Source organism: Rhea pennata, chromosome 25 (assembly GCF_028389875.1).
Source record: "Rhea pennata isolate bPtePen1 chromosome 25, bPtePen1.pri, whole genome shotgun sequence".
Classification (NCBI taxonomy): Eukaryota; Metazoa; Chordata; class Aves; order Rheiformes; family Rheidae; genus Rhea; species Rhea pennata.
In genome coordinates this window covers 3,961,751-3,988,166 of record NC_084687.1, presented here as the reverse complement: position 1 = coordinate 3,988,166, position 26,416 = coordinate 3,961,751, and the positions used below count along the sequence as shown (strand labels likewise).

The 26,416-nt window shown below is 61.9% G+C and overlaps 1 protein-coding gene across 1 annotated transcript in view; it reads right to left on the bottom strand.

Moving 5' to 3' along the window:
- The window catches only part of GRM4 (glutamate metabotropic receptor 4), a 32,592-nt gene extending 16,911 nt beyond the window's left edge, over positions 1 to 15,681 (bottom strand). The window contains exons 1-5 of the mRNA XM_062594901.1: positions 15,102 to 15,681; positions 9,340 to 9,556; positions 2,169 to 2,304; positions 864 to 1,018; positions 415 to 555 (exon numbers count right to left, since the gene is read on the bottom strand). Of these exons, the coding sequence (XP_062450885.1) occupies positions 415 to 555; positions 864 to 1,018; positions 2,169 to 2,304; positions 9,340 to 9,556; positions 15,102 to 15,629 (1,177 nt within the window). The 5' untranslated portion in view covers positions 15,630 to 15,681. The remainder of the gene's footprint in view (positions 1 to 414; positions 556 to 863; positions 1,019 to 2,168; positions 2,305 to 9,339; positions 9,557 to 15,101) is intronic.
- Positions 15,682 to 26,416: the final 10,735 nt, after the last annotated feature.

The following is a 26,416-nucleotide window of genomic DNA, read 5'->3' as shown; positions in this document are numbered from 1 at the left end:
CTCTTCTAGCTGGAAGTGGCTAAAAATGCCCCAGGTTGCTTAAGGAGGGTGCCAGATGCTCTGGCTCTACCGGGGCCAAGGTGCCCAAGGATGCCCCGTTCCCCGCTTGGAGCTGCACAGGAGCGCAGCAGCAACATGGCTTACGATGGACTGCAGGCAAAGCTGGCGCCGGGGCGTTCGCCCCCGCTCCGGAGCATCCCTGTGTCCTTGCTCAGCCCGAAACCCAGGTTGCCTTCGATGGTCACGTAGCTGCCGTGAGCTGACCTGGCTGAGCTGTAAGGCCATAAGGGGAGAGCAAGCAAAAGGTTTTTAATGCCTACCCTGGGCTCCCTGCCATCAGCTTGCTGTCCCATGGACCCCGTTCGACGCGTGCCCACGAGCCCCGGCTCCCCGCGGCATCCTGCGGGCCCTTACTCGTGCACTTCTTGATGCTGCTGCCCTTCCTGAGCGCGTGCCGGCTCAGCTTGCAGTGGAAGTTCTCCTCCCAAAACTCGGCAAACCAGATGTTTCGACGGTTGTTGTCCAGCGTCCTGCTGGAGAAGTAGCGGTCGAAACCTGTCCAGGGAAGAGGGGACGGAGGGGATAAATGTCCAGGATGGAGGAGAGGAGCAAGATGGGGCCCAAAACTCAACAAAGGAGGAGAGTCTGGGGCCAGGGAGGTGCCCGAGTGTGGTGGGTTCGTGTCCGAGCTCTCACCAAGGGAAAGCAAGGGCAGCTGCAGGCTGCCAGCATTGAGCTGGGCTGGGGAGGAGCCACAGGAGAAAGCAGAGCCTTTAACAGCAGACACCCTGCGGTTCGAGAGATGCCGTGGCCGGGGACCGCCAAGCCCAGAGGGGAGCCGAGCGAGCCCACCAGCCCTTTACCTTTGACGGACACCCTCTTGGGCAGGATGGTGACGGAGCCCTCAGCCACCTCCTCCAGGTGCAGGACCGGGGAGATTTTGGAGCCCCAGCTGTCCGAGCCCATCCAGATGAAGTGGCCGGTCTGGTTCGCCCTCTTGGCCGCCTCCAGCACCCTTCTGCGGAGAGAGCAGCAGCAATAGGTGCTGGGAGGAGAGCGGCCCGCAGGACGTCCCCCCGCAGAGGGGCTCGGTGCCCTTTGCACGCCGGCGCAACCCTCGCTCGATAGCGCCCCACGCCGCCCGCCTCCGGCCCCCTCGCTCCTCCCCGGCCTGCGCTTCGAGGCAGCTTCTCCTGCCCTATTTGCATATTTGCTGACTGGTAATTGAATTTCCCCCTTAATTACCCAACATCAGGAAAAAATCAGGTTACGCTGCAGCAGGCAGGAGAAGCAGCAGCACCGGAGAGCGCGGGGCGCGCTCGCAGCTCGGGTCACCGCGGCAAACCACCGGAGAGAGCCAGCCGCCCCGGCCAGCGCCTGGGCGAGAGGCGGGTTCGCGACTCACGCCTCCGACACGCGGAGCCGAGCGCGTCAAGTCCGGATAGCGGCGCCGGGCCCCGTGCATTTCGGGATAGAAATCCTCGTGCGTCCCCCGAGCAGAGCTGCAATCTCCGCACCCAGGCCCCTCCGGAAAGGCTAAACCCAGCGCCAGGGAGGTGCGTGTGAACGGCTGGTAATGGGCTGTAATCCTATTTGGATGGGTAAATGTTTACAAGCCCCAGTTAACGGGGCCTGCCATTTGCACAGCAAGGTAAATCCCCCATTTCTCAACACACGCTCGCATAAATGTCAGGCTTGCAGACGTTTCTATTAACGAAGGGGAAAAAAGAAACTTGGAGCATTTGCACATCTGATGTAAACTGATTTAAAAATCACAGTTTACCCATATTTACATAATGTTTGCTGATTAATAAATTAGATACTTAGGAAATCAAGGGTAATTCCACGTGAATCATTCCGCTCCATAAACAGGGGGAGCGGCGAGACGTCGTTTGGCTCGCGGTGCGGCTCGGCACCTCGAAGCGCGGCCGCGGCAGGAGAGCTGCGGCCCGCGCCGGGGGCCGAGCCCGCCCGGCAAGGCGGGACGTGGTGCCGGCGCGCGGCCGCCGGCCGGGCGCAGCGAGGGGTTTCCAAAGCCAGTGCAGAGCCGATTTTCCGTCCTTCCGGCTGCTAGCGGAGCTCTGCGCTGCTGGAAACCGCTCCCGCCGCCAGCGCCACGCGCCCCAGCACCCTGCGGCGCGTCCCTCCACCCCGCCTCTCCTCCGCACCTGATGTCGTCCTCGTTGGCGAAGATGATGATGGCCCGCGCGTGCGAGGTCTCCAGGAGGCGGCGGATGATCTTGTCGAACTCTCCCGCCTTGGGCTCCCGCGGGATCTTCACGGACTGGGCCACGCACACCCCCCCTGCGGGAAGAGAGCGCCCCGGCCCTGAGACCCCCCAGCTCCTCCGCCGCCCCACGGGCCCCGGGGACGGCCCGCGTGCCCGGCTCCCCCGGCAGGCACCGAGCCGTCGGGGCGCTCCGGACCAGGGCTCCGATCCCAGCCCGAAGCCTTCCAGCGCATCTTCCCCTTCCCGCCGGCGAGCCCTCTGGGCACCTTCCCGGGAGGAGCTCGGCTCTTCCCGTTACGCCTCCTCCCCCAGGTCGCTGCCGTCACCCCTCCTTTCCCCCCGGAGCGTCAGCCCTCCCGCGTGTCGCTCGCTCCCTCCCATCCCGCGGCGCAGGAGCTAATCTCTGCTTCCCACCCCCTGCTTTGATCATCCGTCGTCTCCAGCCATAGCCACGGCGCTCGCCCGCGCCAAGGGGAGCGCGGCCGCTTTTGCAAAGGGCTCTGCTTGCGCGGAAGTCAAACACCGGAGAAAATAACCCTTAGGAAACAGGGACGACGGGCTGCAGTCCTAGCCCAAGCCCGGGGACTTGCAGCAACACGAGGTGCGAGGGAGCAGCACCCGCCACGGGCGTTTATCGCCTTCCCTGCAGCAGCTGGCCTGATTCCCCGATCGGCACCTCTTCTTCGCCACGGCTAAAGGTGCCTGTGCACGGGAAACCAGGGAAGAGCCCTGCAGGCTGATCCCCAAACAGGCCACAGGGCATCTGCAAAAGTAGCTCATTAAAATTAAATGGGGGGGGGGGGGAGCAGTGGGGGAGCTGGCAACCGGAGGAGGAACCGCACGGCCGCAGCACGCCCGGCGTCCAGCTCCCCGGCTCTGCGAAAGCCGGCGCTTCTCGCTCCAGCGCTTTTGCAGATGCCAATAAAAAAAAAAAAAGCGAGAAATGGGACAGAAAATTAAACATTGCAAGACCTTCTGGATGTAATTGATGGTCTCAATTTGCATAGTAAATGACACGGCTGATACCTCGCCTGCCACTGGAAGATCCCTGCTTAAGCAAAGGTCAGACTAATTAGTGCACAGCTACCGTGGCAGGAAGAGATTTCCCAGATCACAGCCCCGGAGCAGAGCAGGACGAGGCCGGGACGGGGACAGGCCAGGAGCCCGCGGCCGCTGCGCACCCAGACACCCCGGGGGCCGGCGCGGGAGCGCTCGGGAAGGGCCCGAAAAGGAGGGTCCTGCCCAAGAGCGTGCGGGGGCAGGAACCAGAGCCACGTCTCGGCGCTCCCGGGCAGAGCTCGCGTCACATCCCCTGCGCAGCCAGACGCGATAAGATTCCCCGTCCGCACTTGTACAGGAAGAAATGGAGCCAATTTTATGTTTGTTTCCCATATGGGGAAGCAGATGGATGGAGAGGAGGGAGCTGGATAAAGAGACTCCAGGACAGACAGCTCAGGCGAGCAAGGCAGCGCCGGCAGGACAGGGCTCGTCCCGTCGGCCACCGCCGAGCCGGGGGCTGCCGCCGGACCAGCACCGGCTGAGCCGTCGCCGGCTCCGGCTAAGGAGCCCTTGCAGCTTAATTACAGTTCCCATGGCAATAACAGGAGCAAGACCAACATAAGCAGCAGTTTGCAAACACGAGAGCCTTCCAAAACCCCCAGCGCACGCAGGCGCGCTGGGGAGCGCACACGTGCACCCAAGCTAGCGCAAACCCCCGCCCGCACCGCGCCGCGGCCCGCTGCGCCGAGAGGAGGTCGCGGCAAAAGCGGGCTGCCGGAGAAACGTTATAAACGCTGCAAGAAACCCAGCCAGGCCGGGCGAGCTCTCGAGGCGAGGGCTCGCTCCTCGTACGCGCGCAAAGCGGAGGCAGCAGAAGAGACAGCCCCGTAAATAAGCACGAGAGGAGACTAAATCGATGGCAAGTCCGAATTACTCAGCAGCTCTGTTAAATCAAACTAATGAGGGAGGTAACAAAAAAAGGGGATACGAGCAATTAGCACGTAACGAAGATCTTGTTAACATGGCGCTAGAGAGCAGTGAGCGGGACAAACGGGACGCGGGCGCCCTGGCCGGGGAGCTGTGCAAGACCAGCGAGCACCAAGCCCTCCCGAAAGCCGGGAGCTGGAGGGAGCCCGGACCGCAGGAGGGAAATGCATGAAAAGCAAATGCCACCAGTGGGCTGGACGCAAGGAGAAAACAGCTCCAAGGAAGGACGCAGGCGTCCCGGGATGAGAGGTTCATCCGCTCCATGGGAACAGGCTCCACGAGCAGGAGCTTCGAGCTTGCAAGGCTGAGGAGGAAACCAAGAGCGCGGACGCCTCCTCTTCGCGTGCACGGCCGTAAGCGAAGGAAGGAGGATGCGACCCGCTTCCCCGTCACGCGGGGTGCAGCAGGTCTCCTCCGAGACCTCCCACCCCCTGCACCTCCAGGGCCACCCGCCGCGGGGGAAACGCTCCTGCCCGCACGGCCTGCGCCTTCACGAGGAGAAGCCCACGGGTCTGTCCACGGGTCGTCGAGGATAACCGAGGCTCCCTGTGCTCCACAAGGAATATTCAAAACCAATGCAGGCGGAAGGGCTCCTGGGTCTGGAAGCCCTGAAGACATCGCAACGCCTCCCTCCACCCAGCCACCTGCAAAGCCACCTCTTAATAGCTTTAACTTCTTAATTAACGGTCTGGAAAAAGAGGTCATCAGCAGGTTGATGAAATCCCTGGGCAAGATTAAAGGCAAAGATGTCCAAGAGGCCAGAAGAAAGATCACAGGGAATGAGACCGACAGGTGGCAGGACAAAATCTGGCCTTGCACATGGCCAGATCAATCTCGCAGCCCCAGATCATCGCTCCCAGCCCCCCGCTGCGCCACGGCGGCCTTTTCTCCCCCAGCTTTGGGGGGCGGTTCGAGAGGAGCAACGGTATGGGAGCAGGGAAGCACCCTCCAGGCGGCTGCCGGGGGAGAGCCCAGAGAGCTAGCCCCAGTTTTAGGATGCTCAGGCAAGAAATCGCGTGTGTCAAGAGCAAGCTGCTGAAGGAGGGTGGTGCAGTCTGCGGAGCCCCCCTTAAAAAAAAGGATTAAAAAATAATAATAATAAAAAAAATCTCTATTCAGCCCCAGAGCCAAAACCGGCACCCAGTGTGGCGGGGGCGACCGATGCCAGCACATCCCCGCGGCCGTGCTGCAGCCCGACTGAGCCTTGCAGCCTCGTTAAGAGCGCTGGCCTCGTTAAGGGAGGGGGGGTTAACGCGTGTTGTCAGACACGGGTCAGGGTTTAATGCCCGCCGTCAGGGGCTCGGCAGGAGCACGGCCGCTCAAGTGCCCTCTCGCTTGCAGCCGGGTAAGAAGGTTTTGCGGGTGCTGTGGATCAGGCAACGCTTTGCTGCGTGGCCGGGGGGGGCTCAGCACCAAGCCGGGAGCCCCCAGCACTGGGGCCGCCTTCGCTGCCCCCCCCATCCCCTTCGCCTTCCTAAACGAGGCCATTTCAATTAGACTCCCAAGCCTTAATTGGCAAGCCGGCGGCCGCGCTCCCGTGCCCCGGGATTCGTTATTCACGGCGCTTCAAAGCCTCCGGGAACGGCCTCGCTGCAGGAGAATCCTTAGGGACGAGCCCCGGCGCCGGCCGCCGCGGCCGGGGAGGCTCCGAGGCGCCTCGGCAGCTCGGGGAAGGCTGGCGGGGGCTCGCCGGCGCCTGCTCCCCTCGCCGGAGGCTGCTGGCACGTGCCGCCCGCCCTGGCGCCGCTTCAGCCGCTGCTCTTCGGTTCTGAAATCTCATCAGATGCCATGAATCTGAGTGATTTTTGGCTGCTTTTCAGTGGCTTGCATTGCCGGCCTAAATCAGTAATTAATGAATTTGCAATGGGGAAAAGACAGGAGAGAGTAAAAAAAAAAAAAAAAAAAGGCCTTCGCTCGGCTGAAATCCAGAGCCCTGGGCGGAAAGTTTGGGAGCAGAAGGCTGCAGTGCGGTGCAGAGGCACTGCGAGGTTTCAGCACATCTGGGTGGTGGAAACCAGACATGCTCAAAATCCGTATTTCTCACGTGGGTCACGACAGGCCGTACGTGCACTGGAAGGGTCTTCTGCTAACGACCCGACCCAGGACGCACCGAGCCGAACTTCCCAGCTCCGTCCATCCTGCCCCTCGGAGCGGCTTCTCCTTCCCCCTGCAGCCCAGGGCTGGGAAGAACCGGGACGCTTGGGGATTTAAGGTTTTAGAGAAGGTTTTGCAGCCTCTCCCCGCCGTCTCCTGGCTTGCAGAGGAAGCGTTGCGCCACGGTCGGGGGCCTGAATCTTTTCTCAGCAGCAGGGCGCTTGCAGCGGGCTGCTGGTTTTGCCGCGGCGGCAGCACAGCCCCGCACCAGGAGCGGCCCGGGAGCCCGGCGAGGCCGCTGCCGCGCGTCCCCAGCGCGCACCGGCCCCTTAACCAAAGCTCAGCAAGGGGGAAAGCACTAGAGGGAGGAAACGACAGCGTAAAAATCGATCCAGGCACACGACTAAGGAGTCCGGCGCTTGGCTAGAAATATTACCCTCGGCAGAGAGCAGGGGGCCGTGCGCTACAACGCGCGGCCGAGCGTGCCGCGCGCACCGCTTACGGTGCGGAAACGTCAGCCTAAGGCTCCGTGTCGAAGCGCTCACCAGCGGAGCCGGAGGTGCATCCGCTCCCCGCAGCGCTGCCGCTGCCCGGGCTCCCGCATGGGGAGCTGGAGACAGGCCCCGCTGCAAACACGGCTCGCCCCCGCCGCCGCCGTCGTCCCGGCACGCTCCGGCGGAGAGCAAAAATTTACAACGCTCAAAGACCAGCCAAAATTCATCCTTTCGCAGACAAAACATTTTGCGATGCTGCTACCTGCAGCAACGAGCGTTATTGCCCTATGGCAATAAAAAGCGGCTCCGAAGACTTGGGCTTGGCGTGAAAAGCGAAGCAGAGCGATGCTACACGCACCGACCGTGGGAAAACGCACCACGAGATAGCCAGGGCTGTCGCTGAAGCCCCTTTGCACCACACCAGTGGTCCAAAGGCACCTCTAAGCCAAAAAAAATTGCACTGCTGGATTAGCGCAAGTGAGAGCCAGGCAAATATAAAAATATAAACACGCTTAAAGGGAAAAAAAATAAGAAAAAAGAACAAAAAAATGTCCAATCCTTCCCCCGTTCCCTCATGCAGGTGCTAAGCGAGAGCTGCATCCCCAAAGCCCGGCACTCCCCACTAAATTTGATGTATGATATCCCCGTAAATAAGCAGATTGCTGCAGCTCAAGCGGGGAAATAGAGTTATTGCCAATAACGCGCCAACTGCACTTACACTGCTGTTCCACTGCAATTACAGTGGAATTATGCTTTTTGATAACTAAATTATCACTAATGCACATAATCGTCAGGTTACGTGGCTACACAAATTACAGGACTGCCTCAGCTCCAGGTTAATACGCGAGCACGTGGACCCCAAACACGCTCCTTCACGCTGCAATTTCTGCGGTAGGTCGGCGGGCGAGCGCGGCTCTGCTGGTGGCGACGGCGTCGTTTTGCATGGATTTCCCCCCAAAAAGAAGAGATTGCTTTGCCTTTCGCTCCTCTCGTCGTCGGACGAATCATGTTACCGCCGCCAGCCGGCTGGGGCTGCAGTCAGCATCCCCGCACCCGGCGGGGCTCACAGCTGAGCTGGTGTCGGAGCAATATAACCAGGCACTAACCTTCGCCAGCAGCCCTGCGCCCCGGCGCCCGCTCTCCCTCGCCGCTGCAGACACGCGCATGCTCCTGCACCGCAGTCGCTCCCGGCAAACGCAGCTGCACCGCGGCACGCACCCGGGTCCCGGCACTGCACGCACGGCCCCAGACCCCAGCACCCACCTCCTGCCCGCGGGCAGATTTTACTTTTCAAGTTAAAAAAAAAAAAAAAAAAAAAAAAAAGAAGAGCAGCGATCCCAGGTTGAAGACCCAGATGCATATTAAAAGCAGAGCGGCGGGCGGGAGAGACAGAATTAACGCTGCTCCTATTTATAGGGCTTTGATTAGGAGCTCGTCACCTAGAAGTTTTTATTCCCTTTATCCATTTATAAGGCCATAACGCAGTTTGACGAGCTCCAGATAGGCTGGTGTCCCACCGATTTTGCCAGAATTTAATGTGCCATTCGGATACAGTTAAGCCAGTAATAGGCAGCAGCCTGTGCGCCGCAGGATTTTAACTGCCTTTGACACTCTTTAGCTGCCGTCTCCTTCGGCGTGCACGATGGAGAGAAGCGCCGGAGCGAGGGGGGACCCCAGCACGTCCCCTTCCATGCTGGCGGCGGCGGCTCCGGCCGGGACCCGGTTGCCGCGAGCCCCGCCGGGGTGCAGCGCGTCCCGCTGCGCCGGGGCACCCGGTCCCGCTAATCCCCCCTAAGCCCCCGCGCACGTCCGTCAGCAAAACGCTTTCTGGCTCCAGACAAATCCGCACCAAGAGTTTTTGCTGAGCACAGGCTTTCAGCCTGTCCAAAGCCTCCAGACAAGTTAAAGCACCTGCCCTCAGGGATAATTCTGCTAAAATTGGGTGAAGCGCGCGCCGGTGCCAACTTGATTTTCTGTTAAAACCTAGGAGTATTTGTAAAAGTCGTTTCTTCTGGAACGTGCCCAGCTCGGTACTGCAAAGGGAGGGCGTTAGGCAGGCGCCAGCCCAGCAGGCTCAAAGCCTCTTTGCAAGCAAGGAGCAGGATCTCGAAAAGCTTTCGGACAGCGACCAGCAGCAACAACCCAGCCGACCCTCCGGATCGGAGGCAGCTTTGGATCGCTGACCCCGATTGCGGCCAGGGACTTCCCTGTTGCCCTCCACGTGGAGGCCACAGGACCAGCACCTGGAGACGCCCGGCCAAGTTATCTGCTGATTCAGCCCATGCGAGTGGTGCTGCACAGGCTGCTTTGCTGCCGCTGCCTCCCCAAAAAAGGTCTCGGCACCCATAATGCAGAGCCCACGCCAGCCTTTGGTGGAAAAAACCCAGCTGCACACCCCAGCCCATGCCCAGCTCCTACCAAGGGGCCCAGCCACACGTCACCCTCCATCCCACCAGCACCAGACAAGCTGGGAGAGACCCGGCTGCAATTCCCCCTCCAGCCCCACCATGCCAGGGTAGGGGGGAACCCGCTCACCATCCTCCCTGGACTTCTGGATGAAGGCCTCCACACCGCTCTCGCCGTAGCTGCCCTCGGAGGCCAACGTAGAGACGTAGTTCCACTTGAGGGCTTTGACGATGTCCACCATGGCTTGGGCCTGGTAGGTGTCGGAGGGGACAACCCGCGAGAAGAAGTCGTAGCGGCTGTTGTCGCTCAGGTCCGGCGCGGTGGAGGCATAGCTGATCTGGGGGATCTGCAGAGGAAGCAGGAGGGGAGAGGCATCAGGAGAAGGTCCCAGGCATCAGGAGAAGCCATCGGGCAGGGACCACCTGCCATGGGACACCCCACCGAGCGGGACGCAAAACAACAGGGGCTCCGGATGGGTTTGCCGAGCACCGAACGCAACGGACACAGGAGAAACCAAAGAAAACCTCCCTGCTGCCCCGGAGGGCACGGCCCCAACCGTCCGGCAGACGCCGACCCCGCGGAGGGCAGGCACAACCGGCCCCGGGCCGAGCCCCGCGACGCCGGGCGGGCGAGCCAGAAATAAGGTTTTTAAATTAATCGGAGCTGCCGCACCTTGAATATTGCATTAGGATGATTTAGCACCAGGGGATCGTGCCACGCTTACCACTCACACCGCGCTCTGCCTCTCCAAAACACACCGCAGACGTTCATTCATCTTCAAGATGGAAAGGGCTTGTTAAGCTATCAAGCCCAGGTTCTCCCCCCCAGCCTGAAGCTGCCGGGCCGAGTGATGCCCTCCGCCGCGGGCGCCTGCCCCATCTCGGCAGCGGCCCCCCTCCCCGCCAAAAGCACGGGCGAGGTTTTGAGTTAAGCAGCGATACGATCGCAGGGGCTGGAGCTCAGCCAGGCTGCAAAGGGGCAGCCTCAGCGCAGCTGAAAGGCGGCGGCGGCGCTGCAGGGACGGTAACAAGCCTGCTCAGAGCCGGCGCGCAGCAAACGGGGCAGGAACAGCCCGGAGCAGCCCTGGTCCCAGCCCCTCTCCAGGGTCGGGGTCTGGGCTGGTGCAGGATGCTTAAATCAGCCCCAGCTGCAGCCAGCCTGAGCAATCACAGCTCCTGCTTTAAGCAATTAGCTTAATCAGCACCAAAGGGGAGGCCTGGGGGATGCAGGGGGCTTGGGGGAGATGGTCCTGGGGAGCATTAGAGGATCAAGCAGCCCAGCTGTGGGAGCCCAAAATTTTACCTGGCATCTAACGACTGTGATTCACTGTGGCACTTCCCTGGGTAAATCCTGCTCCAACCCGGTAATGTCCAGTACCCCCATCTGCCTCTGCTCGTGCTCTGGCTCCCAGGCCATTCCCAGGCTGCGTCTCAGTTTTGCCCTTATTTCTCTGTTATTCTCCCCTCTTCCACTCCAGTCTCTCTCTCTCTCTCTCCATTAAGTTCCATACCGGCATTATAAAGCCACAACTCCACCTGAATGCTAAAAGGCCCTTGGAAAGGAGCGGCCGCTCCTCTAACTACCTGCAAAAATGCAAGATGAAAACAAGGAGAGAAGCAAAAGGAATGGGAGAGGAGAAGGAAGGAATCTCCATCACGGCACAAATGGGATTATTCTCGGTGACAATCTGCTTTGTGCTCCTTCCAAGGGGCTGCAATCTGCTCGTGGGCTATCTGTGACCGGGAGCTGGTGCACGAGACATGATTAAAATTCTGCTCAGCGCGCGAGGCGCCCGCCTAGCGATCATTCATCCTGGGGAGGGAAGGGGGAGGCTGCTCTGCGCCTTTTCTCCTTCCCTTCTCCCCGCCTCACTTGCAGAGGCGCTGGAAGCGGGGCTGCCGGGAGACGGCCGCGAGGCTTGGGGTGGACACGGCGCACGGAGAGGCTGGCGTGCCCACGTGACAGCAGGAAAAGCGGCCCAGGAAAGGAGGAGATTTGGGGGTATTTGGGGAATCTGTGCACAAGGAAGGGCACGGGGGAGGTCAGAGACACCCTGTCCTCTGCAAAACCCCATCGCTCCGCTGGCCGCACGGCTCCGGGTTGGGCTCCGCAGTCCGAAGCACCCCGCGCTTTGCCGCAAGCATCGCGCTCCCAAGTTTGACGAGGTGGAAAGAAAGGAAAAATGATGCCCTCCTGCCTCTAGAGCGCGGCCCGCGGCTCCGAGCTGGAGACGCTTCCAGGCCTCCCGCTGCAGAGCCGACACCTCCACGCAGGGATGCTGGCAGCAGCTGGGGCAATCTGCTAGCCAGCATCCCCGAAGCAACACATCCTGGAAGCGCGCGGTCCCCAACCGGCCATCGAGCAAGGAAACAAGTCATGATTGGGATGAAAACTGTATGTTCTTGGCAGGAGCCACGCTCCACGCAGACCTGCCTTTCCAGAGGACATCCGTCAAAGCCAACGATTTTTTCTCTGCAAAGTGGTTAAGTTTAAATGCATCCGTGCTTCAGCAGCAGGGAGCTGGGGGCAGCGACTCGGGCAGGCAGAGCGCAGCGGATGGGCTCGCAGGCGCTGGCTGGCGTGCACATCTGGATCCAGCCCCAATGGGTGCACATCTGGATCCAGCCCCATGCGTTGCACGTCTGAATTTGGCAGTATGGGGGCACATCTGGATTCGACCGTGGAGATGCACATCTGGATTGACCGCCAGCTCTCCTGGACACAGTCTGGCTTCAGGGCAGCACTCGAGAGCATGGCCGGGGCGTCCGCGACGCCCCACCGGCACGGCGGCAGTGCTTGGGCGGCAGAGCTTGCTATTCCCAGCCCATTTGAAACCAAAGCCTAGAAAATACCTGTTGATCTCTAGGCTATGAACTGGAAGCTGCATTTTAATAAACAAACAGAAAGAGCTTTTCTCTGTCTCTCTCCACACCGCCTTGGATGGAAGCGAGAATAAAATATCAGTTCCCAAATGACTGTTTTATAGTCGTCTTCTGCCTTTTTCCCCTCTCCGCCTTTTTGATCTCCTGGTCTACAATAGCTCAACTCACTGCACCAGCTATTTTCTCAGATAAAAGACAAAAGTCCTTTTAGGTCCATAAAAGCAAAATGCAGGCAGGGAATTCAAGGTTCTTCGAAAGAAAGAGGATAGAAGGGGAGCTGGAAAAATAGCTCGCTCGTGCATTTGGGCACCTGCACGAGCCCCGAGCGAGCGCGCAGCGACGCCGTGCAGCAACCCGGCTCCCGCGGGGCCAGTGGTGCCTTGCCCTGCTCATCCATCCCCACCAGCCTGGGCAAAATAGCAAGGTTTTGGTGGGGAAACCACTGAGATCAGCCCTCAATTCCCTGCTGCCGGTGTCTCTTCCAGATCAGGAGAGAAACACTGCGGAAAAACCCACCTCCTGCCTAATGTTGTGCAGAAAAGCAGAGTCGCAATCGCTCAGAAACACCCCTAACCTCGGGAAACGTCCCTCAGGGCGAGGGCCAGGCTCAGACCCCGGCGGGCAGGCTCGCCACGAGCGGCTCCGCGTCTTCAAACCAAAACGCTCTCCTGACAGCTCTGCTGCAAAAGCACCTTGATTTCATACACGTTTCATCACTGCCAGCGTATGAGCTAATACAGCGTTTTCTTTAATAACAGTGGAAGGCACCAATTTAACGGAATCCATTTCAGATTGGCGAGGATTAGACAAAGGCGGCAGTTGCGCCGCGGCCCCCAGCTGAGGCTTGCAGGGATGCGACGCTCCAACCTCAACTATCAATTTGAGCATCAGCGTGATCAGCCGGGAGGAAAGGAGCCGAAAAACCAAACGGGGGACGTTAAAAGGGAAGACGAAAAGTGGCCGCAGGGCCCCAGAGCGGGTCCCTTGGAAGCTCTTTTTGTGCAAAAACGTCCTCGAGGTGGCAACTACAGCCCGTTTCCACCCAGCTCAGGGCTGACGCGGCCTCAGCTCCGCACCGCCGGTTCCCGTAGCTGTTGCACGGCCAGGGCCGCGCGCGGGCCAGGAGCATCCCGGGAAAGGGGGGCTCCTGGCCCCGACAGCCCGCGCAGAGGCAGGGCAGGGAGCCACGCGCCAGAAACGGGGTTGGGAGCAGCCAATTTCCTCCACCTAATTATTAATTTCACGCTTATCTTTATGCAAAACCTTCGGTTCACGAACAAGATGGAATTGATTTAATTAGAATTTCCATCATGGAGCTGTTTGGACGGGAGCTTTTAATTAGGGGGAACGAACTAAACTGCAGGGGCTGCAGGAACGAGGGGCTTGACTCAACGCCGGCCGTAAGCTGGGCCGGGAGGAGAGCGCGCCACGGCACCCATCCCGCTGCCCGGCCCAGCCCCGGGGCCGGCTCGGAGTCCAGGAGGATTGCTGAAGGCACGGGAGCGGTTTTGATAATGGCTTAGAGGAATTACCGGAGATAAGAGGAGCAGAGGGAGCGGGAGCGAAAGGGAGCGTGCAAGAGCAAACGTGATTTGCAGATCAGCGCTCGTCCTCGTTCGTAAGCAAAATGCAGATCAAGAAATCACCCTCCTTCCCCGCGCTTCACCACGCTGACTCCCAAGCCCTGCGGGGATGCGGATGCCGCTGCCTGCTTTGCTCCCGACCCCCTGGGTGCCCTCGGGCAGCCGCCGGGCTCCCTGTGCCTCAGTTTCCCCAGCTGAAAGCGGGGTAGTATTGCACAGGGCAGGCAAAGCGGTTGCATCCTCCCTGCTGCAAAACTAGCCCCCGGCACAGCTGAGAGCTCTGCCACACACGCCAGCCCCACGCTCCTCCCTGGCCTTCAGCCTCCTGCTCTTCCTCACCAAGCCCCAGGCTCAGCCCCGGGGGAGCCGGGCAGTTGCAATTTGCCTTAATAATCCCCACGAGAAGCAGCAGGATTTGGGGAAGCTTTTGCTGCCCGTGGAGCTGCAAGGAGCAATGAAACGGGCTCGGGCAGCAGCTGCCGCATCTGCAAGTTGCTCCGCTGATGTACGGCTTTAATTAGGCGGCTGACGAAGGACACGTTATTTATTTATGTCGAGCGGGAGCGACAAAACCCACGCCGGGGCCGGGCCAGGCCTTTCCGCCGATCCGGCCGGGAGGGGCCGTGCCGCGGAGCCCGGCAGCGCCTGGCTTTAACGGGGGGGTTTAACGGGGGGCGCAAGGCCGGACAGGGCTGCACGGCACGCGGGCACCGCTGTCCTCCCGGGACAACGGGCAAGGCGGGAGCCGAATCGCCGGCTCCGGCCCCGGAGCCAGGGTCGACGCTCCGGGGGACGGGAAAAGACGACGGCGCGCACGAGGCAAGTGCGGAGCCGAGCTCGGGAGCGGAGGCGCCCGCGCTTAAAGGTCAGCAGCGGCGCGAGATGGAAGTTGCCTTATTTTAAGCACATCCGTGCCCTAAATCCGCTGTTTGAATAGCAAAAAGGCCACGGCTGTCCGGCCCGGCTGCGCTTCACCCTCCAAGGGGGGTGGGGGCAGCCCGGAGCCGGGGGTCCCGGGGAGCGCGCAGGGCGGCTGCCCGGCTCCCGCGGCGCCTGCTCGCCCCGGCTCCCGCAGCCGCTGCCTCCTTCCCGCGCCGATCGCGGCCGCTTTGCCCACGGAGCAAAACTGGGGGAGGTGAAAACGAAAAGCCTTGAGAGGAGGGGAAAAAAAAGGGATAAAAACCCAAAAGGGTTTAGTTACCTCCACTCCTCCAGCTGCCATTCGCCTGCCTCCCTCCTCCTCCTCCTCCTCCTCCTCCCCGAAGCGAGCGCTCAATCTTTTTTGTTTTGGCAAATGGCTTTTAAGTTCCTCCCGCTCCCTTTAATTTCTATTATTTTAATTATTGAATAGCCCTCTCGCGCGTCGCCGGGAACGGTAACACGATTTCAAGGAGGAGGAGTGGGGACCCCCGGGGAGCCGGCGTACCTTGAAGAGCCGCAGGATGTTGGCCACCATGATGGAGACGGAGCTGCCCGAGGCGCCGATGACGCCGACCACGCGCTCGGGCTTGGTGATGATGGGCGGCCCGCCGTTGACGCACCGCACCTCGGTGCTGTCCTTCTCGATGAGCGCCTGCACGAAGGTCAGCGACTGCTCCAGGGCGTGCGTGTCGCGGGAGCACGTGTCCAGGATGCGGGCGCCCAGCGTGATGTTGGGCAGCAGCTCGGGGTCGTTGTTGATGCGGTCCAGGGCGAAGAGCATGGCCTCCAGGCGGTGGATGCCCTTCTCCTTCTTCAGCTCCCCGCAGGCCTTGCCCTCCGAGCCGCGGCCGTGCACGGGGAAGAGCCCCCCGAGCGTGATGTCCCCGTCGATGCGGATGGAGTTCATGTGCGGGTAGCCCTGGCCCTTGGGCTTGGCGGCGCCCACGGGCGCCCAGCCCCAGCTCCAGGCGCTCAGCAGGAGGCAGAAGGAGAGACGCCCCATGCGCGGGTCGCCGCCGCGCCGCCCGCTCATCGCCGAAGCCGTGCGGGGACGCAGAGCGCAGCCCGAAAGCCCGCGGCCAGGCGGCGGCCCCGGCTCCGCATGGGAGGGACGCGGGGCCGGCGAGCGGCGGGCGCCCAGGGGGAGCCCCCGGCGCGGCACGGCGCGGCCCGGCACGCCGCCCGCGGCCCCCCGCCGTCAGCGCCCGCCGGCCGCCTCCATCCCGCGGCGGCTCACGGGAGGCCGGCGGCGGCCCCGGCGCCGGCGCGGCGGCTGGAGGAGAGCGCCCGGCTTGGCATGGCCGTGCGGAGCGGCAGCGGCGAGCTTCGGCTCCTTCCTCCGCAGCCCTTGAAAGGGAGAGGGGGGAAACGGGGAGGGAGGGAGAGAGAGAGAGAGAGAGAGAGGAGAGTCAAACAGGAGCACGAGGAGGACGTCGGCTTTCGGCTCCTGTGGCGGGGAGCCCGACGGGCGCCGGCGCTGCAGGTTACCGCAGAAGGATTTGGGAGGCGCTGGATTTTTTTTTTTTTTTTTTTTTTTTGGTTTTTCTCTTATTCTTTTTTTTTGGGGGGGGGGGCAGCTTTTTCAGCCGCTGCAGGGGGACACCCGAGGTTCCCCTCGGCTCGAGCGCGGTGCCCGCCGCCGCAGAGCCACGTCCCGCCCACGCCGAGCCAGCTTCCCGGGGGCGGCCGCGGCTCCCCGGCCGCGAGGGCCCTTGCCTCAACTCACCCCCATAAATTATGCAGTTCCCTGCCTGCCGGAGCCGCTTGAAGGCCGATCTCCAAAGCGTTTCTGACAGCCGGGGCTTTTAAGCAACCAGAATTAGCCAGGGCCGAGCTTTCCGCTTCGGAAAGGCAGGGAGCCGCCGAGCGCCGTGGCACGCGACCCGCTTGGCCCCTGCCGCAGAGCCCCTCGGCAGCGGGAAAGCTCTCGCTGGGGTCCCGGGAGCAGGGACAGCGAGTCCCCAGTTTCGGCAAGACCTCAGAAACTTTCGGGGCTTTGCAAGCACCGTCTCCAAAGCCGCCGCTGCTGCAGCGGGAACCGGGAAAGGCTCTGCCCGCGGCAGCTCCCAGCAGGGCAGAGCGGCCCCAAGCAGCCCCCAGGGCCGGCTTAAATCAGGTCGTTTTTCCCCCATCCTCATCAGCGGTCCCGGAACATTTCCACAAGCCAGAAAAAGGCGAGATGGGTCTCCAAGTGGCATCCACTACAAGGAAAATCCTCCTCGCCCCTAGACCACAGCGGCTCTCGCTGAGCTGCCGGTGTCCCGGGAGCCCGCAGCCTCTTCCTTTCTTCTTTTAAGCTTTTTCCTTTCTGTTCTCTCCCTTTTGTGCCTCCTTTGATCACATAATCTGAACAAGCTGAAGGTAAAAATATCATGGCAGGCAAGAAGAAAGTGCAAACACTGGCGCGGGAAGGGTTTCAATCCCTCGCCGAATCATTAGGGGGGATGCAGCCTGAATTATCCCGCGCTCCGGGGCTGCGAGCAGCCAGAGGGCTCACTGGGAAGGAGCCGGGGACAGGCACCCCGCCACCCCCAAGCCCCGCTCCGGCCCCAGGGCACGGCTATGCCCACGCCGGCTTTAAAGCCCAAGGGCAGAAACTGCAGCAGTCCAAAAGGAGGCAAACTGCACATTTGCAGCAAGCGAGGTGCAGCTAAGCCGCACGGGCAGAGACCGAGTTCGGTATTCACTGCAGGGGCGAAGGAAAACGCAAAGCTGCTGCCCTCCCCCCTGGCAAGTCTCGGCAGCTCCGGCACCACTGGCGGAGGGGACGTCCCTGCAGGGAGAGAGAGACCGGCCGCGCTCGCAGACGCATCGCCTGCGGACGCGCGGCTCCGGCGCCGGACAGCCTGGCCCCATCCGCGCAGCCCTGGTGCGGCGGGATCTGCTCTCCGCAGGACTCGCTGCTCCGCTGGGCCGATGCGTCTCCAGGAGAGGGAGCTGGATCCCCTCCTGGCCACACATGGTGCATTTGGGGTTTGTTGGGGTTTTTTTTGTTTTGTTTCTTCTTGCAGAATTTCCCTTCGCCAGCCTGGTGCTGCCACAGTCCCGGGTCCAAACAACCCAGTGGGACTCTGTGTTTGCACCAGATGCTGCCAAGGCAGTGACGTACAAGCCTGAAGCCCAACTCTAGGATGAGAGCACGAGCTGACCCAGCACGGGGCACGCTGCACGGGCCAAAACACCCCAGGATGGGCACAAAGCAGAGGGCTCTGGGCTGGAGCTCCCCAGAGCTGCCCCAGGAGCAGAGCCGGCTCTGCCGACGTGGGGGGTTTGCAGCCACAAAAAAAGCTCCTTTCAGGGGGCGGAAATAAATAAATAAAGCAACAGCCCATTTCTCTCCATCTCTCCGCAGGACTCCAAGTCCAAACCAAGTTACTCTGCCCCTCTCGCCCCGCAGCTGCAGGCGAGCGAGTTAACGTCCCCTGCGCCGCCGGCCCGCGCGCCGGCCAGGCACCGGGCACGAAGCCGCGCTGCTGCCGACGGCGGGCGAAGCCAAGGCGTCCCCTGCCCGGCTCGGAGCAGGGGCCCAGGAGTCCTGCCAGACCCCCTCCCCCAGGACCAGCGCACGCTCCTCGCCGCCCCGCGCCCAGGCGGCAGAGGGGCCGATAGCCCACGTCCTGCGGCGGAGACCGAAATCCCGGCACGTGGAGGGCTGCTGCCGCCTTCTGCCACGAGTTCACTGGCGTCTTTTTGAAAATCAAGGCCATTTCTTTCCCCACCTGTGAATCCTTCGGCAGGCAGGGACAGCCGCAGCACAGCACAATACCCCAATTAGCCCACGCTAGGTTTTTTTTTCCTCACTTGCAATCTATTACTAACTTCGCTTTGGCTTTTCCTTTTCTTTTTTTTTTTCTTAATTGCAAAGGCAATGCAAAGTACAGCCGAACGGAAAACAAGGAGAGGGGAGGCCAGGTTAAGTGGCCTCGCTCTTGCCAGGCAAAAATCTTTAGCATTTGGGTCAAGCATCCAGCTTGCACCTGCTTAGGCGGAAAGCGAGGCCCTGGCTGCGCAGGCACTGGGAAGCAGGAGCCCCAACTTAAACAGGAAAACACACCCGATACCTTGTCCAAGAGGCACCCCCAACTCAGCAATCACGAGAGCGACGCATGAGCCAGTATTGCAACATTTCCATAATCCCAACCCAAACAGCAGAGCGCCAAGCGCCACCTCTCCGGGACGAGGTCCTGCCGGCGGCAGGATCTTCGGCTGCGCTCGGTGCCTCCGGGAGGAGTCGAGCGGCTCCCTGCAAATTCCCCGTGCGCGGCAAGCTACGCTCAGCCCAAATCAGGGGGCGAAAGCCAGCATCGCTGCGGGCGCAGCCACCATCCTTCCTCCTCCAGAGCCTGACCCGGTGGCTGCCAGAATCCTTTGGAAAAGGCTCCCAAAATCCATTCAAAAAGGCTCCACCTGGGCTGCGGATTGGCGTCAGGGAGTATTTATCACACTGTGTATATATGTGTATATGTACACACATCCTTACCTGCAGGCGAGCGCTCTGCCTGCCCCCTCGCCGGCGCGGGGCGGGCCGCTGCCAACGCCTCGCTCCAAGGCCTGCGCCGCGCCGTGGGGCTGGCGAGCTGCGGCCAGCGGCGCGGCGAGCGGCGGCGTTTCGCCCCCCGGCGCGCCACGGAAATCCCGCGAGTTATTTTGGATCACCCGCAGATCGGGGACGGCTCGGGGGAAAGGGGGGCTGCCTCGCGGAGAGGGACCCCCGCCACGAGAGGGGGGGGACGGCGCCCGCGGCGGGCTCGCGCGCGTTCGCCCCCGTTGTAACCAGGACCCGCCACGTCTTCGGGCTGTCGCTTCCCTGGGAAGAGCGGGAAGGGGGTGGCTGAGCCGACAGATCCGTCCTCCTCCCGCCCGGTGCCAAAGCGGAGGCACGCGACACCCTTTCTCGGGCGGCCAGTTGGCTCTGCGACACCCCCCCCCCCCCACCCCCCGGCGCTGCCACCGGGCCGGAGAGGCAGCCGGGATTTCGGCACGGCCCATCCCGGAGAGCCGAGATCCCGGCTCCTGGCACGGAGGCGGCAGATGGCGGGGAGGCCGCGGCTCCCACCCGACCCTCTGGCCCGCCGGAGCGCCGTGCCGGCACGCTCCCATCACCCCCCCCCACCCCGGCTGCACTGGTGCAGAAAAGCCCCGTTTACATGGAAGGAAACAAGGAAAGGGAATGAGCTTTTGCTTTTGGCACTTGGCGCTTTCCCGAGCTCCTCGCTGCGTTCAACAGATCGGCTCCCTTCCCTTCCTCGCCAGGCCGTGCCTGGGGCGAGCGGCCAGCGCCCACGAGCCCCTAAAGCACTCGCCTCCGAGCTGCCCCCCGCCATCCCCGCTTCCATCCCGGAGCCACAGGTCAAGCGGCGGCGGCGATGACTCATTCCCAGCCTCTAAACTGCAGCCGCATTGGAAAACGGCGCCTGGTTCCCCCCCCCCCCCCCCCCCCCCGGACCGAAGCAGCCCACGGAAAAATAACCCGGCCGGCAGAGCACGGCAAACTCATCACAGCGGGTGCGAAGCGGGGGGGGGGGGGGAAGGAGGAGGAAGGGCGCAGTGGTGCATAGCGAGGCTGTGTCTGGGGACACGGTGGGAGGCCGCTCCGGTTTTTTCCCACGGTGGCCAACCTGCCTGGCAGCACGCAGCGCCCGGCGAGCCCCGGCTGCTCCCACCCGGAGCACCTGCGGGAGGGAAAGGAGGAAAACAAATCCCGGAGAGCGTGAGCGTGTCCGAGAGGCTCCCTGCCCCGAACCGGGGCTCGCTCTGGCTCCGGGCGAGGGGCTATCCCCCGAGCCCCCCCCCTCGCCGCCGCTGCGCCCCTTGCCCACTGACCCAGGCAAGGCCCTGGCTCGGCCCTCGCTGCCCCCCGCCCGCGGCGCGGCCAGAGCCGCCAGCCCAGTGTCCCGCTGCAGCCCCGGCGGGACCTGGCCGGGGCTGCAGAGGAAGGGGACGAGCCGCCCCCGCCGCGGTGATGGGCACCCTGCGGGGGCGAAGACCCCGGGGCGGGAGATGGGGGCCGATGCGGTCCCTCCCCGTCCCCCACGCCGCGCCGCCGGCGGAGCCCGGGTGTCGCGGGCGCTGCTGCAGCCGTGCAACTATTAATAATGCAATTAGTTGGAGAGGAGGAGGAGGAGGAGGGAGCCTGGGTCCTCCTCGGGAGGGGGCAACAAGAAAGGGAGGGGGCAAAGGGATCCCCGGGGAGCGGCCCCTGCTGCAGCCCCCAGTGTCGCAGCCCCCCTAAAAAGAAAAAGCGGAAAAAATCGCTGGCCCGGAGGAGCGGCGGGTCCACGGCTCTGCGGCGCCGGGGGCTGCAGCCAGGCGGGGGGGGGGACACGGGCAGGCTCCTGGCGGGGACGGGCACCCGCAGCCCCTCCGCCTGCCCCGCACCGCACCGCCGCGCACTTACCGCGGGCAGCGCGCAAAGTTGGCGGCGCCGCCGAGCCCGGGTGCGGGCGCCGCTGCCCGGCGCCGCGATCCGCCGGCGGGCGCGGAGGGGCGCGGGGAGCCCCGCGGGGCGCTGCCGCATGCGGCGGGGGAGCCCCGGGCCCCGGCCCGGCCCCGGCCCCCAGCGAGCCGCAGCCGGGCGGCACCAGCCGCGCTCCGCGCTCCGCAGCCGCCAGGAGGAGGAGGAGGAGGAGGGAGGAGGTGGAGGAAGAGGAGGAGGAGGAGGGCCGGGGAAGTTTTGCATGAAGAGGCGCTGGGAAGCCCGGCTCCGCTTTTGCCAGCCTTTTAAAGCACTAGCGCACCGCGGCCGGGAGGTGAGGGGGGAAGGGGGGACCTCCCCCAGCCCCACCGCCCCCCAGCTCCGGGCAGCGCCGAGGAAACGGCTCCCCCTTCCCGCTGCCCCCCCCCCCCCACCCCGTCCCCGAGCTGGGCTGGGGCACACGGCGCTCTGGGGCATCTGCCACCCCTGGCCAGTGGGAGGAAGGCGGACCTGGCCCACCTCGCGCCCTGCTACCCGTAGGATATCTCCTCCCGTGGTCTTTCGTGAACACTAGCACCTATTTTGCTCGTTACTGTCCTTTCTTTCTCTCCACACCAATCACCCTCCATTCCTCCTATCTGTGCCAGTTGCCTACAGCCACCGTCATGGCCATGACCGTTGCAGCAGGGCTGAATGGCACCACCACCTCCTGGCCCCCAAGGGGCTTCCAGGAGGCCACGTTCTCCGTGTCGTGGTTTCAGCATTTGCAAAAGCTGAAGACCGCAACATCTACCACGGGTGCAAAGCGCTTTGCAAAACGCTGCAGGACCCTCGCCAGAGAGGAGCCCAGTGCATCGAGTGCAAGGTTTGGGCACAGGAACGGTGCCCTGGGCCGGGCTGCAGGGAGGCCACGGCTCCCACGGCACACACAGCACTCCGCGGGCTTCGCCTCCACGGGGGCAGCTCCTACGAGCCACCAGCGAGGCGGGAGGCTCTTGCCAGGGCCACGTCTCCCCCCTCCCCCCCCCCATCGCCCTTCCCTCCAGGTGCCTGTAATGCATCACGAACCCCCCGCTCCGGGCGCGCGGCCCGTGGAGCGCACGGCTGGCGCATCGCCTGCTTTCGTGGTCAAAGCGACCCACCAGGCTCCGGGGGCTCCACGGAGGCTGGTGCGGAGCATCGATTCATTAATCCCGGGAAAACGCAGCCCCCCGGTAATAGCCATTGGCACATTAACCGTTCCAATCCATCACGGTAATGACTGATAGCTAATCGGTCACCGGAGCGAGGCCGGAGCAGGGCGCTGCTCCGCGGTGCCGGGGAGGGCCCGGCTGCACCGGGAAGGCTCACTGCCGCTCCTCCTGCCCCCTCTAACCACCGAGCTGCAAAACACAGCTCTTCCGAGGAGCATTTGCAGCCTCGTCTTCGCCTAGGGGAAGAGTTGGGGAAATGCATGTCACAGCAAAATACCAACACGCTCCTCACGCGGCTGCGGGGACAGGCAGACCCCCCACGAGTCCCAGCTGGGAGGGCTCAGCGCGGTCTGCGCTGCCCAGCCCGTGTTTAGGACTCCGGAGGAAGGCTGGTTTTCTGCAAGCTCGGTGCTGCCCAGCTCCCAGCGTGAAGCCCCGGCCAGGCCTTCGAGGGAGGCTGGAAACGCTCCGCGCTCTCGAGCGAGACGCACTCCGCCGCGAACCTGGCCGGCCGCCCTCCTGCCATTAAAATAAGTGGCAATATTCGCATGGAGCCCATGGAGCTGGGCGCTCGCGGGATCATGCCCAGAGCTCTGTCCCCCGCAGAGAGAGCCGCGCCGTGGGGATTTCGCTCCCAGGGGGAGCTGGAGCGGCTCGCAGTGTTGTTGTGCTCCCGTGCATGGAGGGCAGCCCCGGGAGTGGCGCGGACCCAGCAAACCCCCATGCACGCAGCCACAACAGTGTGCAACCCATCAAGAACGCCAAAATACAATTTACATTTAAAAACCTGGCTCACGCAGGCGACATCCCGGGAACAGGGAACAGCCAAGAGGCAGCAGTGGGGTGGGAAGGAGGGCAGGGGACATCCCGGTGACAGCGGGAGAGCGGCAGTGACCCCCTCCCGCCCTGGCTCCCCTCCAGCCAGGACGGTCACCGCGTGCACTGCCCATATCATCGGACACCACCCGGGAGACGTGCCGCTTTGCAATTATTTTTTTCTTTGAATGTAGGAAAACTTGAAACTGCAGCTTGCGGACTGGATGCTCTGGCTCTGCAGAAGCACTTGAATAATTTATGGTGGAGCCGCCACCTCCTCTTTCCTCTTCCCGGGTCACGCAAGTCGGAAAGACCGGGACATGACAGACACGCACGGCCCTCCGGTTTGCAGGTCGCGTTTCCAACACCCGCGCTTGGCTTGGGCTCGGATTTAATTCCCTCCCCATTAGGAAGGCAGAGGAAATAAATCCTTGATGCAAAGCAAATTATTAATAGAACTATAATTAGCTCCAACAGCTATACAATTAAAAAGCAGGGGTCCCAGCAAGAACTGTCTTCACGGGTATTTAAAGTTTGCAGAGCAAAATGGGGAGCGCCCAGCACTGGGGACGTGTTTGCGGCGTCCCGCTCGCCCGGGGGGGCCCGCGGAGGGACACGTGGTCTCGGCAGGTCAAGGTCTCCTCTCCGGTGCCAGCGCCGCGGTAGCGACTTAAAGACCTTAAAAAAAAAAAGGAGGAAAAGGGAGAAAAAGTATTCTGGAGGGAATAAGAAAGAAAGAAGAACATGCTGCCACTTTTGTCCTGTTCCCCGGGGGTTTTTTACAGCAAAAGGAGCGAGGTTTTCACTGACGTCAGGTGGAGGAGCAAGTCTCAAAGAAAGGACAGGGAAAAAGCCGCCGCTGGAGCTTCGCCGGCCGGATGCTCGTTCGGAGCCGGGTTTCGCTGCCGGGGCCGGGCAGCGCCGGCCGCGGGGCACCGGGCTCAGCCCCGGCAGCAGCGGCCCCACGTGGGGCAGCGAGAGCCGAGCCGCGACCCACCCGGGGGAGCTCTGGGGGCGGCGGGGCGGAAATGTAAACCGAAAACAAGCTACAAAATAATTTGGCATGCCCAAAAAGGACATCAATAACTGACCCCAAAAAAATAAAAGAAAAAAACCCAAAATCCAACCTTGGATTTCTTTCTGCAAGAAAGAGGCACTCCTACTCAAAAACAGCACATGAATATGGGTAATAGATACGGATATTTTGGAGAGTGAAAATGGTACTGACTGCGTTCTTATTGGATCAACATTCACACATCCAGTCCACGTTCCTCCCGAGGAGCGGGGATAATGGGATGCTGAATGTCAGACCATTTTATATATATTTAAAACTCATTATACGCTTCATGACTAACCAGATTTCTGCGGAAAGAGTTGCATTTTAAAGAACGAGGGGGGGAAAAAAAAAGAGAGGGATTTGCAGTGAAAGAAGGATGTTTCCTCTGCTGCTTCGCAGGCCGGGAGCGGCAACTCCTCCTCCTCGCGGCGAAGGCTGCACAGGGGGCACCGGGGCACCACGCCTGCATTTTTGGCCACCAAGAGAGGGATTTTCCAGCTTGAGAAATAGGAATTACTAGCAAGAGTGAAGCCACCCATCAGGGATTCCTCCTCTCTCCCAGGCTGAATTAATCCTAAAACTTCCCCCCTTTGGCTCACATGCAGCTTTATCCCTCGTTAGCTCCGTGTTTAAAGAGGAGAACGGGATCGTGTCCGGCTTTCGCGGCACCTTCGGCATCCGCTGGAGCTGCTCTGCGAGCCCAGAGCTCGGGAAGCGCCAGGTCTCTTCTCCTCTGCAACACTTCCACCTAACGGCAGGAGCGCCGGGGAGGAAAGCAAGCGCCCGAGACGACCGGCTGGGCTATCCCGCGCCGCCTCCCGCAGAGGCCGGCACAGCTCGGCGCACTGGTGGATCCAGCCCGACTCAGAGCTCGGTCACACGAAAGCACCAGCAAAAGCTGCTTGTTTCCACCCCCCCCCCCAAAAAAATCTGTCTTTTTTGGCACGTTATACGGTCCCGGAAGCTCCAGCAATGGGGAATTTTGCTCGATTAACTAATAAAGGCAACTTTCTAACAAGAACGCGCGCGCCAAGCTGGCGCAGGCGGCACGGCCAGCGCTGACATTTTAGCGCGCGTTTTACAACGGTTTGTCACTCCCGGCATCATCTGCTCTGCGTTTGTTCCCCCCACGGAGGACACGGGGCTCCCGCCGCCCTGGGCTTCGCCCTGCCGCCGCCAGCCCCGAGCCTGGAGCATCTCCACCGTCGGCCGAGGGCGCGGGCGCGACGCTCCCCTTCTCCTCCCGGCTCTTCCATAATTCATGCAACCACCTCCAGAAAGAAGGATCCTCAGGCATAAAATATTCATGGCTTAATTCTTTGCAGCGAAACGCCGCCTTCCTGGGAGCACAAGCGGGCAGCCGAGGCTGGCATAGATTTTTCCCTGGTGGAAGCGCAGTCGCGGTGTTCATCGAGGGGCGGATGCTGCCTGGTAAATCCCAGGAGATCCCCGATCCTCCAGCCCAGCGATCGGCGCCCGTCGAAGCAGCCACCGCGAGGCCATGAAACCCAGCGCCAGCCCCGCCGGGCGACCACGCTAGCAAAACCCGTCCGTTACCCACCGCTCGGTGCCACTTCAGTAATTAAACAGGTTTTCAAATTAATCTTTAAACAAAGCACTGTATTTTTATGATGAATAAAACATCACGGCTTCTCTTGACGCAGCGTCTCCCGTGCAGAGTCCCACGGCCTGGTGCAGAAGCCTCGTAGCAAACTGGAGGCAAGTGGCAATATCCCCCCAAATACTACCCACTTTATTTATTTGTTTATTTATACATACTTGCATTTTCTTTTTCCCAGCCAACAGGAGAACAGGGCAACTCCCCCGCACCAGGACTTTTCTCCGTTGCTTTATTCTTTAATACTCTTCAATTTGCTTTATTTTTTTCCTTCCTTTTTGGTGGCGATTTCGTTGAAGCGACAGAAGTGAAGCTTGCAAGATGCTTATCAGCGCTACACCCATAAGTTTAGGGGCCTCACCACGAGCCAGAGATGCTCTCGGTGCCAGGAGAGCAGCTTCCCAGAGAGAAACCAGACTGACTTAGCTATTAAAATCAGCAAATAAATACAAATAGCATCTCTAAATGGAGCAGCTACATTGACCCGCAGGCAATAAATCACGTCCCTCTGGGAGGCCTCGGCACCCAGAGGTGCCCAGCAGCAGCCAGACACCGCGCCCCATGTGGGGCGGCTGGGGCCGGGAGCGCTGGCCGGGGGGACGTCCCCCAGCCCCGGTCCCAGCCGGGGGCACAGGGCGCACGGGGACGCGGCGCAGAGCCCCCGGCCTGGGGCCTGCGGGACGCTCACTCCCGCCGCTTTCCAGAGCTGCAGGACGTGGCC